Source organism: Mastigoproctus giganteus, chromosome 6, assembly GCF_048544385.1.
Source record: "Mastigoproctus giganteus isolate SK-2022 chromosome 6, ASM4854438v1, whole genome shotgun sequence".
In the NCBI taxonomy this organism is placed as follows: Eukaryota; Metazoa; Arthropoda; class Arachnida; order Uropygi; family Thelyphonidae; genus Mastigoproctus; species Mastigoproctus giganteus.
Genome location: NC_143580.1, coordinates 21368326 through 21384922, shown reverse-complemented (window position 1 = coordinate 21384922; position 16597 = coordinate 21368326). Strand labels below are relative to the sequence as shown.

Below are 16597 nucleotides of genomic sequence, written 5' to 3'. Positions count from 1 at the left end.
GGGATGACCATTAATGAACAGGGAAAATAGCAAAAGGACAGATTTTTCTGTAATAAACTTATGAATGAATTTATTAGCATTAATTTTGAGTCCAAACTATGAGAAATAATCATTAACACATTAAAGAGAGTGATTAATTTTAATATTGTTAATGGCATCACTGTTTGTGAAAATGTACCACATTTTTAAATCTTCCGCATAAACAATTAGAAAGGATACTGAATGCAAACAGAGGAGGATTCAAAGCAGAGAAGAGTAGAGCTGAGAGGGTACCACCTTGTGGAATTCTCGTAGAAACCATTCTAGTTAGAACCAGATCATCAATTTTTCGATTCAAAAGAGAGGACAGGATAAAATGTAAGATATTCTCTTTAATTCCAAAGAATTAAGCTCTAGTGGAGAGCAAAGTATGTGAGGATTGACAGTCAAAGGCAGATGCAAGGTCAAGAAAAATTACATCAACTGCTCATTAAGATTAAAAGCATTTGAAGCAAGCATAGAGGTTTAAAGCAGGTTAGTTACTGTGGATGCACCTTTCTTGCTGTAGTGAATATGAGAGAAATTTTGAGGGAGAATTTGCATAGCAAGCAGAGGAAGTAGTGCTCTTTGTAGTAATTTGAGTAAGGAGGAGGAAATTACAATTGGTCTCAAGTTTAGGAAGGTAGGGAATGTTAATTTTAGGAATAGGATAGACATAGGTGAGCCATGAGTTAGGAAAATATCTCTCTTTAAGATACTTATTAAAATTGATGTAAGGTAATCTAGAAAGGAGAATTTAATTACATAATTTGGAACGAGGTCATAGCCAGAAACACTGGACAAAGAGAAAGCTCATTTATTTGTGTTACAGATATGTAATTTGGACATGAATAAATCAATCTTGGATTTTTCAGAGACAAAAAACAGCTATAGCACTTTGACTTTATACATAACAACCTTAACTTTATTCCTAAATAATTTTTATTTAAACCTAAAAGAAATGCTTCATCTCACCACAATTTCAAGATTTTTGAGATTCTAGAAAGGTAAGACAAAGAATTCAGAGGAATATGTGATGATAGCCATGCAGCAAATAGCTCGAGAGAGAGAGAGAGAGGGTAGAGAGGGTAGGACGGGGCAGCATATTCCAAGGAAAGATACCAAGAAACTCAACAGCAACAGAGGAGTTCAAAAATTAGAAAAAAAAACTCTCTTTGTAATATCAATTTTTGAATTAAAAGTGGCTTGGTTGTTTTTAATCAGAAATTAAAGTTAACATTATTATAATTTGACAAAGATGGAGGGTTCAAACAGTAGATTGTTGGAACAAATTTCCATGTGTTGTTGTGGAAGTGGGTAGTTTGAATAACTTCAAGGAAGAACTAGACAAATTATTGGAGGAAATGGACATGTGGGAAGTTTGTTTTTTTTTTTGGCTGATGCTTTATGATTTTGGTTTCTTGCATAATTTACTAATACTAATTGAATGGCTTTCATAGGTGACCTTAATAAAGTTAATATTTGTCCACTCTTTTTTTTTTGGTCCTATAATTTAGATGATATGTATACCCAACTAAAGAGGGTGAAACTAACTCATTTAAATGATCAGAAAGCCAGGTTTCCTTTATGCAGGTAATATCAAAATAATTTGGCAGAATATGATTCCCTAACTGACTTAGTGTGTTATTCAGGCTAGAAATGTTTCAGCCAAAAAAGTTTCTATTGACAACCACTGCAAGTCTACTGCAATATTGGCATTAGCATTAGATTGTAACTTACACTGGGGATGAAGCAGTGATTTGGAACACTTTCAACGCATGGGGAAACCACCCGTTGAAAGTGTTGCAGTTGTTGGGATTGAAATTCACAGGCATTTATAGTAATAGTAATAGTAGTAGTGGCATGTGATGCAAGAAAGCAAATGTATGAGCTTATGCAGCATCAGCCAAAAAAAAAAAAAAATCACACCACTCCCTCCAAATGCTTGTCCAGTTCCTCCTTAAATTTATTCAACCTATCAACTTCCACGACAGATGGAAGTTTGTTCCAGCAATTAACCACCCGCTGGCTAAAGGCAAATTTCCGCACATCTAATCTACATCTGTCTTTTCTTAATTTGAATTTATGCCCCCTTAGGTTCGTAATCTGAACAAGTGGAAGGATCTCATCAGAATTCAGCGTGCTGATCCCATTCAAGGGTTCAGCACGCTGAACATTTGTTACAGGATCAGAGGAATGCAACTCCATTTCATTGCAAATAGTGATTTTCTTTTTTGAAGATTTTCTTTTTCTTCTACCTGCATAGCACCTCTGAATTTGGACTTTGGGAAGTTCTTTTTAAAACTAATTAATGCATTAACAACAATAGCAGATAAAGAAGAAATGGCTACATTCACAAACCTGAGATCAGTGAGCTCTTTGAATGAGTATTGGAGCATAGTGAAGTACAGTAATACCCCGACTTACGTGAACTCGGAGTTACACGTTTCTTGATTTTTTCGTTTGGTATATATCTAAAATTAGCTTACCAGTGATTTGTAAGTCAAATCATAAAGCTTGGGTGACAGCTTCCTTTTTTGAGGACTGGTTTGGTCACCACTTCATACCCAAAGTCGAACGTTATTGCAAGTCTAAACAGATTCCATTTAAAGTGATGCTTCTTATTGACAATGCACCCGGTCACCCTCCTGCCACCCTAATTAATTTCGACCCACGTGTGAAAGTTGTGTTTTGCCTCCAAACACAACCAGCTTGCTTCAACCGATGGACCAGGTAGTCATCAAAACATTCAAGGCTTACTACACGAGGCGTTCGTTTGCACGTCTGGATGAAGCTATGACAAAATAGTGAGATATCTGTTAAAGACTTTTGGAAATAATTCAATGTTTTAGATGCTGTAAGAATCATTGAATGGTGTCTGGAAGAAACTTTGTCCATTTTTTTTTCAAAAATGAGACGAAAACAACGCCAGAAACTGATCATGTCGCTCATGTGATAGAAGAAGTTGTTAATCTTGCCAGCCAATTAGATTTGGAAGTCAATGGTGATGATGTCAACGAGCTGTTGGATTCACATAGTCAGGAGCTGACAATGAATGAGCTCATAGGGATGCGTGAGCAAAACGTCACTGAAGTATCCGACACTTCAGACCCAGTTCCACCAGAAAAGCACATGACAATTGCAAGGTTGACAGAAGGTCTCAGCTCAATTGAAAAGGGCTTAAATTTTAGAACACAGACTCCAACGAAGAACGCATTATAGCTACAAAGCAAGGAATAAAAAAATTATTAGCTTGCTACGAAGAAATTCTGCGTGAAAAAAAAGAAATCGCGCTGTGTCATCAGACGAATTTGTTAGATTTTATGAAGCCATCGACATCGAAATAACTTTTTTACATAACTCATTTATTTTTTCAATACATATTTTGTATTAATATGTATAAATAACTGCAATTTTATTAAATATTTTTCTTCTAAACTAGTGTTTTTGTTAGTCCTTGGTCCCAAATTAAACAAAATTTATATGTATTTATATGCAAAGTTGTACCCCGACTTACGCGAATTCAACTTAAGCGTTTTTCGTTGGACCCATCTATCGCGTAACTTCGGGGTATTACTGTACATCAAAGGGAGACATACTGTAATAGTTAAAGAATGTCGGTTTGTGTTTATGAAATTCTGCAAATAACACAAAAACATGGAGCTAGATATACTAGGCAGCTGGTTATGCTATGCAAATGTCACCACCCAATTTCAGAAGATACTTCTTTGAATAAGGGCGCCTCCGTAGCCAGGTGGGAAGGAGCAGCAGTGCGTAGCACACGCTTCTTGATTAGACCGGGGTTCGAGCCCGTCACCACCAAATACGGAGGATGCGGAAAGGTCATTCAGGGAATGACCACCGCATATCCCAGAGCAATATGGCCTTAGTTGCTAATGCTCCTAAAAACCAAATAACAACAACAACTTCTTTGAATTAATAGCTATTGCCAGCAATGATTTTTGGGCACCAAAACCCAGCATTAACATTTCTAACTACTATATTTATATAATTATTAGTGTAATTATACAAATATTATATCTTTGTGTAAACATGTCTTTGTTTAATTATAAATAGTATATTTCACTGAATGTAATCATCATCATCAGCCATTTTCAATCCACTGCAGGATGAAGGCCTCTCCAGCAACTTTCCAGTTCGTTCTGTTTTGTGCAATGGCCATCCATTTACTACCCCAAAACTCATGAATTTCATCTATCCATCTCTGCCATTGTCTTCCAGGTTTTCTTCTAGCTCTGCTTGGGTACCATTCTGTTATTTTCTTAGTCCATCTGTCATCATGTCTTCGAGCTATGTGTCCTGCCCAAGACCATTTTAGTTCTTTAGTTTTGATAAGAATGTCCTTTATGCTGCCTAATCCATGTGTTTCTCTTCTTATCTAACAGTCTTATTCCCAATATAATTCATTACATTCTTCGCTGTGTAGTTCTCAGCTTCTCTTCCAATTTTTTTCTGAGTGCCCAAGTTTCACTTCCATAAGTCGTGGTGGGGAGTATACATTGGTTCATTATTTTACGTTTCAGACAAACTGGGATATTGCTCTTCGGTATGTGACTATATTTCCTGAATGCTATCCATCCAAAATTTATTCTTTTCTTGACTTGCAGCCATTTATCATTATTACAGCTAATAACTTGTCCCAGATAAGTATATGACTCCACCTTTTCAATTACTGCTCCTTCGATCATAATGTCCCTTTCTGTGGCATACTTGTTAATCATTACTTTTGTTTTAGCCATATTTATCTTTAGTCCAAAATCCTTACTAACTGTGCATAACTGATTAAGATTTTCCTCTAATTCTTTGGGATCGTGGCTTATGACCAAAGTATCATCTGCAAAACGTAAATGGTTTAGGTACTCTCCATTCACATTGACTCCTTTCTGCAAGCAGTCTAATCTACTGAAAGCTTCCTCAAGAGTAGCAGTAAAAAGCTTCGGAGAAATTGTGTCTCCTTGTCGAACTCCTTTCTCGATTTTAAATTTCCTACTGTCTTTATCTAGTCTAATAAAGGAGGTAGCGTTCTCATATATTTTCTTAAAAATATATGGGGTATCTATGCCTTGTCTTGTCTTTCCAGTGCCCGAAACATTGCCTTATGTTGTATGGAGTCAAATGCCTTTTCACAATCCACAAATGCCAGGCATAATGGTGTTTTATGTTCATTTGCTTTCTCCATTAGCTGTGATATTACGTGAAGGTGATCCATTGTTGAGAATCCTGTCCTAAAGCCAGCTTGCTCTTTCAGTTGATTCTCATCAAGTATTCTTTCTAATCTGTTAGTAATGACCCTTGTGAACAACTTGTAGATGTGGGATAACAAGCTAATTGGTCTATAATTTCCAATTTCTGATTTATCTCCTTTCTTATGCAGCTAAACTATGATTGCATTATTCCACTGCTTAGGCGTCACACTTTTTCTAATGCACTTTGTGAAGAGTCTTGCCAGTTTTTGTGTTATGTCTCTTCCTCCCAATTTGAACAACTCTACAGTAACTTCATCTTCCCCTGGGGCTTTCTGATTCTTCATTTTCTTCAATGCATGTTCTACCTCATCAGGAAGAATATCGGGTATGTCGTATGTGTTGCTAATTTGCGATCCATCTTTCCCACTGCTGGCATCATTCCCTCGCTTCTTGTATAATTCTTTATAGTAGTCTTCTGCTATTCTTCAATTTCAGTTCATTTGTCTTTCTGTATTACTGCTCATGGCTACTGATTTAAGTCCTTTGTTTTTCCTTAATGCTTGTTCTACTTTTCTTGTATTAAATCTTCTTATGTCCTCTCTGAGTCTCTTTCTAATGGCTTTGCATAACTCAGTATACTCAATTTTCTCCATGTCAGTGTTTATCTTGCTCTTCATTTGTTGCCTTCGTTTATCATAACAAGTGTTTCTTGACTAATTTTTTCTTCTTTGGATTTCTTTTTCCCTATAGGTTTCTCGGGCTTTATCACTTTCAGAAAGTTGTAATATTCCTCATCGATATCTTGGTGCTGAGCAGTCTGCAGAAGCTCAAACTTGTTCTTAAGTTCCAGTACATACTGCTTTTTCTCCTCTTCTGTTATCTCAGAGACCTTCGTATTATTTACTCGAGTCAGTTTTTTTCCTTTCCTTTCCTACATCTATATCAAGTGTACATCTTACCATTCTGCGATCACTTCCAACATTTACCTTATTCAGGATGGTAACATCATTCACGATATATCTTCTGTTAGTGAGGATGAAGTCGATTTCATTAGTTGTTAATCCATTTGGACTCTTCCATGTCCACTCTCTGTTCACTCTTTTCTTGAAAAAAAAAAAAGTATTCATTACTGACAATCCTTGAGATTCTGCAAATTCCACAAGTCTTTCACCTCTTTCATTTCTTTCACCAATTCCAAAATTTCCTATAGTTCTCCTTTCTGCGCTGTTTTGTCTTTTTCCAACCTTAGCATTGAAGTCCCCCATAATAATAGTGTAGTGGGTTTTCTGTTCATCTAGAAGACACTCAATTCTCAAAGTGTACATTTCTTCAACCTCTTCATCATCATGGCTCGATGTTGGTGCATAAATCATTATAATCTTTAGCTTGTACCTCTTAGAAATCTTGAGTATTAGTCTTGACACCCTTGGCGATGTACTTTTGAATTCCAAAATGTTGTTTTTTAAATCTTTATGGACCAGAAACCCAACTCCACCTTCACTCCTTTCACTGTTTCCATTCGTGTACAGCAGATTTCCACTTGATAAATTTATAAGTGATTCATTTCTTCTTCTTGTTTCAGCCAAACCGATGATATTCCAATTCACATTTTCTAATTCTTTTCCAGCTCTATATCCTGTCTTCACCAATGAGTGATCTTACGTTATAACAGGCCAAGTTCAGTTTCCGTGCATGGCAGCCTGGTCGTGCCCAGAGATGCTTAGCACCCTCTGCTTCCACTCTGATCCTCTTGCTGCTGTAAGAGGGGGAGTGAAAGCTGCTGGGGATTGAGGGCCATTTGTTTCGTCATGCTGTCATATGCTGGAGGGTTTGGTCTTTTCTTCTTCACGCTGACCAGGCATCTTGAAGAGAACCACTCTACACGTTCGTTGCCACCTAAGTGATGTAACAGGGCTTACCGGTGAGAAGGTGTGCATGAGTGGATTTTAGGGAGGCAGGCCAACCAGACTTCTCCTAAATCTTCTGTAATAGAAAGATATTGGATCCATCAGTGTTTTAAACTGAGTGTCTGATAACACACACAATACCTGTTCCCCTCTATGCCCCACTGAATATAAACCTTACTGTAAATAATATTCTCTCACACAGGTTAGCTTATTTTTGTATTTAGCTAAGCATTTAAAAAAAGTTACAGTTTAATATTTACATTAAAAAAATATGTAAGTCACAAGTAAGGAGCATCTTATTAAACTTGTAAAATTCTAGTCATGGTCAATCCTGTGAAGATCATGCATTTTTTAATGACTATAGCACTTCCATTTAAATGCTTTTCTGCTAAATTGTTTTTTTTTTTTTTAATATCCCAAGAACAAATAAATTCAGATATAGCCTTCCCCTCTTGATTGATTTTTGGCTTTATTAAAGGGATGATAGAGACTAAATTCTAGGAATCATTCCCAAAACGCAGGGGAAATTTATTTAATATTTAACTCAAACCTTTGAAGTTGACAGGCTGCACTTTACAACAGACTCCCCAGCAAAATTTTTTTTTAATTCAATATTACTCACTCACTTTACTTTCTAGTATAGGAATTAGTGTGTGTGTGTGTGTTTTCAATATGGCATCTCTCATTAATAACAGCATTATTATTATGTTAATAATGAATTTATCATGTTTATACATATTTTTAGCTAAGCATTTAAAAAAAGTTACAGTTTAATATTTACATTAAAAAAATATGTAAGTCACAAGTAAGGAGCATCTTATTAAACTTGTAAAATTCTAGTCATGGTCAATCCTGTGAAGATCATGCATTATATATCATATATCATACTCAAGATATATTTAGTTTAATTTAATAAAATCTTTTTAAAAACTTTTATTCTTTTTAAGCAAAAATAAGGTAGTGCCAAAAACACAAGCATAATACATTAAGCATGCAGTCTTTCAACTTTTAAAAAAAACTATTTCTTTATAAACACTGAAAAAAGAGAAAATAAAAAGGAGTGGGGTCTGCTTATAACTTTTTCAGGCCGGCCCCTTTGAAAGCAATATAAAGGAAGTTTATTTTATACCCAGAACTCTCCTTACTGATGTTAAATATGTATAGGAAGTCAGAATACCATAGCTGACAACTCGCCATATTTATATCAGAGACTTTTTTTTTAACCTTGATATATCTTTTTGCTCACCATCATAACAGTTTTTCTCCCATCTTTTTTTAATTCCAAATTTTAACAGTGAAACCTTAGTGTCACTATTAAATTTGGAATTTTTTAAAGAATTATTTAAAAATGTAAATTTCTGCTTGAAATTTCATTATTCATTGTTCTAGTTAATAGTAATAGTAATGGAGTCATGTGATGCAAGAAAGCAAGCGGATGAACTTATGTAGCATCAGCCAAAAAAAAAAAAAAAAAAAAAAAAAAATCCCACCAATTTCACACATCTATTCCCTCTTTTTTTCACACACCTTTTCCCTCTAAAAGTTTGTCCAGTTCCTCCTTGAATTTATTTAAACTATCAACTTCCATAATGACAGATAGAGGTTTGTTCCAGCTATTAACCCTCCACTGGCTAAAGGCAAATTTCCGCACATCTATTCTACAACTGTCTTTCCTCAATTTGAATTTATGCCCCATCAGGTTTGTAATCTGAGCAAGCGGAAGAATCCCTTTAGAATTCAGCATGCTCAACCCATTCCTCCAGACCTGTACGCAGTACTCAAGGCGTGGCCCGAATATTGCCTTATACAAAGGGATAATCACCTCCTTTTCCCTACTAGCAAAATTCCTATGTATATCATTGACAATACCCCATGACCTGCTCTGGCAGCCTGTCTCCATTGCTCAGAAAACTTCATATCTGACTACACAATTACTCCCAGATCTTTTTCATTTTCTACCACCCTAAGTGTAATACCACACACTTGGTATGTTTCGATGCAAATTGTGCAAAATCCATATTTATATTTTTCTTTTTGTGTGTGATGTAAAGCTAAATCTTATTTAATAATGCTTTCAGTAAGATTCCAAAGAAATACAATGGCATATTTAAAATGAAGATGATAGCATCCACTGCCATTTTTGAAAATCTTTCCCAGTTAGAACTGATGACAGAATTCATTATGGAATCCAGAATTGTTGCCAGTTATTTAGTTTTGTTGTGTGAGAGTTTAACCTATTTATTCTTAATACTTTGTGCAGAATAAAATTCATGTTGTTTAATCAGTGTTATTCAAATTAATTCATTTTGAATAACTATGTAAGCAAATTAAAAGGAAGAAAATTATCTCAAAAACTTAACATATTGTGTTAAATCAAAACCAAAATATTAAAACTAAACATAGAACTCCTGTTGTCCGATATACTAGTCAAATAAAAATCAGTTTTAAGATAATGTATAAACTTGTTAATTCATCGAGTGGCATAATGTATAGATGAATACAGGTTAATACAATATCCGATACAGGTTAGTATCGGATATTGTATTTAAATTATATTAAAGTTAGATCTAATTTTATATTTAAACTGTTTGCCAAATAAATTTCAGTTTTTGCATTTGTCAATTTACTTTAGAATATATAATTGTAATCAGATTAATTTGTTTATTAATTACTATTGATATTGAAACTCCTTGTTCTTTTTTTTTTAAATGAAATTTAATTACTTATGGAATACTCGTGTAGGATTTTGTTTGATTTTTCTATACTGTTACTATTTGGCAGCTTCACTTAGTGACTCAGATGATTTGTGTTCACCAAAGTTTAAATAAAATTTATTTAATGGATTATCTCATTTTATTTCAGAAGCGAGATGTACCAGATTACTTATGTGGAAAAATCAGTTTTGAGGTAATGCGTGAGCCTGTTATTACACCAAGTGGCATAACATATGACAGGAAAGATATAGAAGAACATTTACAGGTGAGTATCAGATACTGAAATTATAGCATGCGTGCTAACTTTAACATAAAGTTTTAAGATTGTTTTATGATTAAGGCAGAAAGATAAGTCATAAATCACAGGCATGAATAGTCAAGTGGTAGGTGTGCAAAGTACAGATTTACACATGGCATATTCAAATCTACATGTTTCTACAAAATATAGTAATTCTTGTAAATCTCTATACAGTAGGCTCTTGATTTTCTGGGATAGATGGTCAAAATAAAATCACGGATAATCGATTTCCTGGTTAATCCAAAAATATCAAAAAATGTTCAGCAATATACCTGAAAAATATGGCAATAGATAAAAAACTTACCATGCACTACTCGCGTGTACAATAGATGCCTTCCTTTATTTTTTTCTGACGTTGATTTTAAATCTAATAGCTTCCCTTTATTTTTTACAATGTTGCATATGGTTTGGTCACCAACATTATAATGGTTTATTAATGATTTAATGAATGCACTGTTTTCAAACTTTTGAATAATTTCAAGTTTTCGTTCAATTGAAAGCACAACTGTTTTATGTTTACCCATCATTTTTGCGATTTTTAAACAAAAAAAAATATTTACTATAAAAAATGTTGATGCTTCTGACAAATAACGAAACAAAATTTTTCTTTTTGCAGTATGACGGAACACAATCCACGCGACACACTAAAACAAACTAAACATTCATTCTCTTTCTATTGTTTTTTTGAGCAGCAGGTAGTTGAGCAATAAGACAGCGGGGGTTGAGGGATAATAGGTACATTTATCTCCCAATCACAACTTATAACCCCCTTTCTTGTCGCTTATTTACAACTTGCAAAACATCTGTTTATACCTATTCTATTAATTACTTGAATTTTATGATTTCCGGTGGATATATATTTTTTTACTTTGGAATCTTGACGTGTCCAGGTTAATCTGCTTCCCAGTTAATCAAATCCCAGTAAATCGAGAATCTGCTGTATTTGCAAATTCATCTTACTTATAGTATGGCCATTTCAGAGTATAAACAGAAAACTTAGTAGTTTAAATTGAGTTTATATTTCACACATATGTGCCAATTAGCAAAAATAATTATTTAGCTGATTGAAAGATAAGTGGGAAATTTGAGAATGAGTGAAACAAACTATTTTCATTGAATCATTAATGTGAGCAATACAAGGATTCATTGAATTGTTTGCGACAACTTTCAGGACTACTAATTGTTTTTAGACAAATGCTATTTGTGTTTGTTTATTCCTCTTTCAGCCATATTTACAGTGATGTGAGATGCATTCAACATACAAACCAAACTGGTGTTTATTTAATCTTGCATTAACCATTCATGAATTTTATATATTTTTTTTATTTTTTGTGAACTTTTCTGTATGTGCCTTGAAAATAATTTTGATCTGCTGAATTTTTTATTTCAATGGAAATATTTCATTCAAACAAGACTGCAAAGCATTAATAAGTTGGGAAGTTATCTAGGAGCCAGAAATATTTTTATTAAAACAGTATTTGCAGTTATAGGATTTAACTGTATATTATTACTAATATATTATATGTTTTTCAAGCACACAACAATAAACTGATATTGTAGTACAATTTCTGGATTACCAGAAAGCTAATGCCTCTCTTTCTTTCTGCTAGTGGTTTGAATATTATAATATGCTCACCTATGGCTTTTCCAGGCTTAAACAACTGAAGAGGTAGATTGTTTAAATTCATGTAATTATGTTGATTTTTCACTCTCCAGCAAAGCTCGTCTAAACTTCTGGCTTTTAATGAACTTCCTTTAGCAACTTGTATTGAAGCTTAGAAGTTCTGGCCTTGTTGAGAGATGTCTGTTATTTTAGAAATAACAAAGCTACTTCTCATTTAACCAGCTCATTCAGTGCCATTTAGTGAAATTAAAACACATGCCTTTACGACAAAGGTAAAGGTGCAGGTTTTGATTTCAGAAAAGGAGACTATGGCAGTTTATGACACCTATCATATAGATGGATTGCAGAGGGAGAACGAATACATTAGAATTATGGATTACTTAAAAGCAATAATCACAGAAGACACACATGTATAATACCATTAAGAAAATATAGCACAAGGGGGATGCTGAGATGGATGAATATGGGGCTGACAATCAGAGAACATGGAAAAGTTACAGAGTGATGAAAATTTCTGAAGCCTACCACAGATACAAGTTGATCTGTACTAGTATCACATATAAGGTTAGCGAGGCCAAGGATGAGCATGAGAAAGCACTGGCTAAGAGAGCAAAGAATGGGGACAAGGAGTTTTTCATGTATGTGACAGATCAGACCCTTGTGTACTGGGTGTGGGAAAGTCTTAGATAATCCAGCTGATGTTGCTGATGAATTGAATAAATACTTTGCATTGGTCTTTACTGATGAAAGGCCCTTCATCATGCCAAGGAGAGGCTATGTGAGTGAGGCTAAGTCATATAAAATTAGTGATTTGGAAATTACAAATGGCTGTCTATTAGAAAAAAATTCTAGTCTAAGGGCAAATAAGACTCCTACAGATGATGGCATATACCCAGTAATTTTGAGGGAGGAAGCCAGAGAATAGATTGAATCATTGATGTTAATTATGAGGGCATCATTGGACTCAAGAGAGATTCGTTTAGATTGGAGAAGTGCCAATGTAGCATCAATGCATAAAGACAGTTCGAAGAGTAAATTTGGTAACTACAGATTGGCTAATCTGATTTCAGTGGTAGGGAAAATCTTAGGGGCAGTGAACAAGAGTGAAATCTATAGACATTTAGATAAAAATGGCATTCTGTAGGACACACAACATAGTTCATCTTGACAGCTAGCAAACTGAGGGAAGATCATTTTAACTAACCTTCTTCTTCTTGGATTTCTCCGTTGTATCAACGGTTATCCTCTACCTAACTTTTTTTTTTTTTATATATATATATATATGTATATATATTTTAATTTTGTTTCTCCACTCGTTTCTGTCCTCCCAGTCTCCATTCTTCAATTTCCTCTTTTCCATAGCATCCTCACATCCTCCATCCATGTGCTTCTAGGACTTCCTCTCCTTTTCCTTCTAGGGGGTATCCATGCCATTGCTTTTTTAGGTAGTCTCTCTTCCCCCATTCTCATAACATGTTCATATCTTTTTAATCTTTTTTTGTTCTATTTTGTCAATGATGTTTATTTGCTTTTCTTATTCATTCATTCCTAACTCTTTCTAATTTAGATCTTCGGGCTAGTCTCCAAAAATCCATCTTAACAGCTAGCAATTTCTTCCTTTGCCTTTCCTTTATGGACCAAATCTCAGATTCATATAGTAGGATACTTTGAAATGTTGCATTATATATTAATCGTATGGTTTTTGGGATAATATTATTGCTCCATAATATTGGATTCTATTGGAGGGAATGGATAGGTGAAATGGATTTTTTTTTTTTGTACTGATGCTGTATAAGTTTGCTTTCTTGCATCATTTGCCACTACTAATATTAATACTAATACTAATATTGAATTTCAGGTATTCTGTTTTTGCTTTAATAATCCTGAACACATTCATTTCCAATACCTTCCTCCAATCTTTTAAGCTTCCATACACCCCTCTCTTGATTGATCAATCAGAATCATTCATCAAAAAACATGATACACCATGATATTTTCCCCTGAATGTTCCCTTTCAATCTATCTAAAATTGTTGCAAAGAGAAAAGGGCTCAGAACACTAATGTAAGCTTATCCTCACTAAAAACTCCTCTCTATTAACTTGCATCTTGCATCTTCTAACATACCTTGAATAATTTTTATGTAGCCCCAGGATACCAACTTCTTTCATAACACACCCTATAACATTTCTATTGGAACCCTATCACAAGCCTTTTCCAGATTGATAAAAACCAAATGCTAATCCTTTATAATTCTCTGTACTTCCCTATCAGTTTTCCCATATGAACCTTATCCTTTGATCTATGCTCAGAGACCGGGTTTCCATATCTTCATAGCATGGTATGTTAATTTTATTCCCCCAGCACTTTACACAGTTTTAGTTATCATCCTTTTTATATATTGGAATAAGAAAATTTTGCATCCTGTACATCTGAAATTTTGCCCTCACTGATAATTTTATTAAATAATTCCGCCAACCATTCAATTCCTGTATATCCCAATAGATTCCAAACCTTCTCTGGCACTCCATCTGCTCCTACAGCTCTTATAACACTTTATTTTAGACAAAGTCATGTCTATCTAATGAGTTGTTATAATGCCTGTTTTCTTGCATTCTTCTCTGTGGTATCTACTGGCTCTCTTGGGAAGGGGGGAACTATATTACAGTTATATTGTTCTTTTCTCATTGCAAGAAGGTACCAATCCAGTAATCAGCCACTTTATAGAAACAATTTCAAGAGAATATTGAAGTCATTAAAATGCACCATTTTTTCCATTACTTATTTGGAATCAGATTTTGGGTTATAATTATTAAAAGTTGATTGTAACCCTCTAGCAGGTGCAGCAAAAAAAAAAAAAAAAAGAGAGTGAGAGCTTTACAAAAAAAATTCAGAGTGGGCATGTGATTGTATTTTATGCTTCTCATTTCTGACACTTGATGGTATAAAGCATAAAGCACTTAATTTTTTGGAAAGCACAGCTTTACAGAAAAATAAGTACTGCCCAATATGATATTATGAATTCAATTGATATATATGTTTTGGAAAGTTAGCATTATCTGAATTTAATGAAATAATGAATCATTAATGACTCTAATAAGGCAGATGTGGGTATTTTCACCTCATTATGTGGCTTTAGGAGAGATTTGTATAATGACTGGTCCTGAAGCCTTTTTAATTATGACCAACATGGTAATTGGTATCTCTACTTGAAATTTGTCAAGTTCTTGGGCATAGTAAATGATTATGTGGCACATCTAATGTTTGTGGCATGTGTGGCAAAATTTCTTGTAATTAATGAATTCATTTAAATATAAAACTTCCATTTTTATTAATTATAATATGTAATTTTTAAATGTTAGATAAGTCTGCTTCGTGTAGTATTCATTAATGAAAATATAAACTTTTTTTTTTTTTTTACAGCGTGTTGGACATTTTGACCCAGTAACAAGGACACCTCTTATTCAGGACCAATTAATACCTAATCTTGCAATGAAAGAAGTTGTCGATGTATTCCTAACAGAGAACGAATGGGCAGTTGATTATTGATTAATGGCATTTATATAAATATTTTTTTTGCCCAGCATGGAAAATAGCAAAAGATTTCTGCTTTCAATGACAAAAAAAAGTGCCATCCAGTTTTTTAAGATAATTTGCCATAAATATGGTGCTCACAGATGTATTCAAATTGTTGTCATACCAGTATGTAGTAATCTGTTATGATGTTTCTTAGAATTGCAAAATGGACTTTGTCTCGAAAAGAAGAATTTATGGTGATTCAGACATGGTGTATGTATTGTATAGATATGGAGAATGTAATTTATTGGCACTCTTATTGCCTTAAATTAGGCACACTTTATGCAAAGTAGCAATATATTCTTCTAAACAGATTGCTCACCATACAACCAGATTAATAACTATGAGCATTTCCTTACACCTCTTTATGGTAGGAATAGTTCAAAAAATTAGTAAGGTTAAATATTTTATATTTTTCCTCTAAAAACATCATATTTTGTCTACATAGAACCTTCCTATTATCCTTTAGACTGCTAGCTTAATGAATTATTCTTAAAGATATATATATATATTTTGTAAATTGAGCTTCTTTTGCTTACTGTTTTACAAGATGATTATTATACTAACCATTATTCCACCACAAAAAAAAAAAAAAAAAAAAAAAAAATCCTTTGTTTTAAATAAAGCTTTCTGAAATTCTCTTAACATTTTAAAGGCACTAATTGTAAGATAACTTTTATCTTCTTAGAATATCAGGGTAATTTTATGAAGTATAATGCTGTCTTTCACTTTTATTATTATTTTTTTATTAGTTAGAACAAGCAAGAACAAAACTTTTTTTTTTTAACGACACTTTGTTGAGTGAACATGGCATAAAGATAATTTATATTTATTTTACACTGTGCAGTTTTTAAGAATATAACTGTATAAAATAGTACAGGATAGGTATGCACTGCTTAACTTCTGTTTATATGGGCTCGAAATATGTTAGTATTTTTTGTGCAGTTATATTTTGAACCGTTAAATAAATTACACAATATATATTTCAGATATCTGGTTTCTTTTTCTTGATAAGATTTAAAATTTAGTATTTATAAAAATATAAAAATACATATACATCTTTAAAAAAAGGCTTTTTGTGTGTGCATGCATGTATGTGCATATTAAATTGTATATATACAAGTTAGTACTAATTAATTGTAGGTAAGTTACTTTAAGCAGGCTTGGTTTCCTTTTAGTGATATATAATTGTAAATCCAAAACCAGGGTATACTGGTAAATGCTATTATGTAAATAAGTACACATTTATATTCTT

General features: G+C 33.5%; 1 protein-coding gene across 1 annotated transcript in view; it reads left to right on the top strand.

Annotated features, from left to right (window-relative positions):
- The window catches only part of STUB1 (STIP1 homology and U-box containing protein 1), a 79218-nt gene extending 63486 nt beyond the window's left edge, over window positions 1–15732 (top strand). The window contains exons 6-7 of the mRNA XM_090375009.1: window positions 9995–10111; window positions 15190–15732. Of these exons, the coding sequence (XP_090231135.1) occupies window positions 9995–10111; window positions 15190–15315 (243 nt within the window). The 3' untranslated portion in view covers window positions 15316–15732. The remainder of the gene's footprint in view (window positions 1–9994; window positions 10112–15189) is intronic.
- Window positions 15733–16597: the final 865 nt, after the last annotated feature.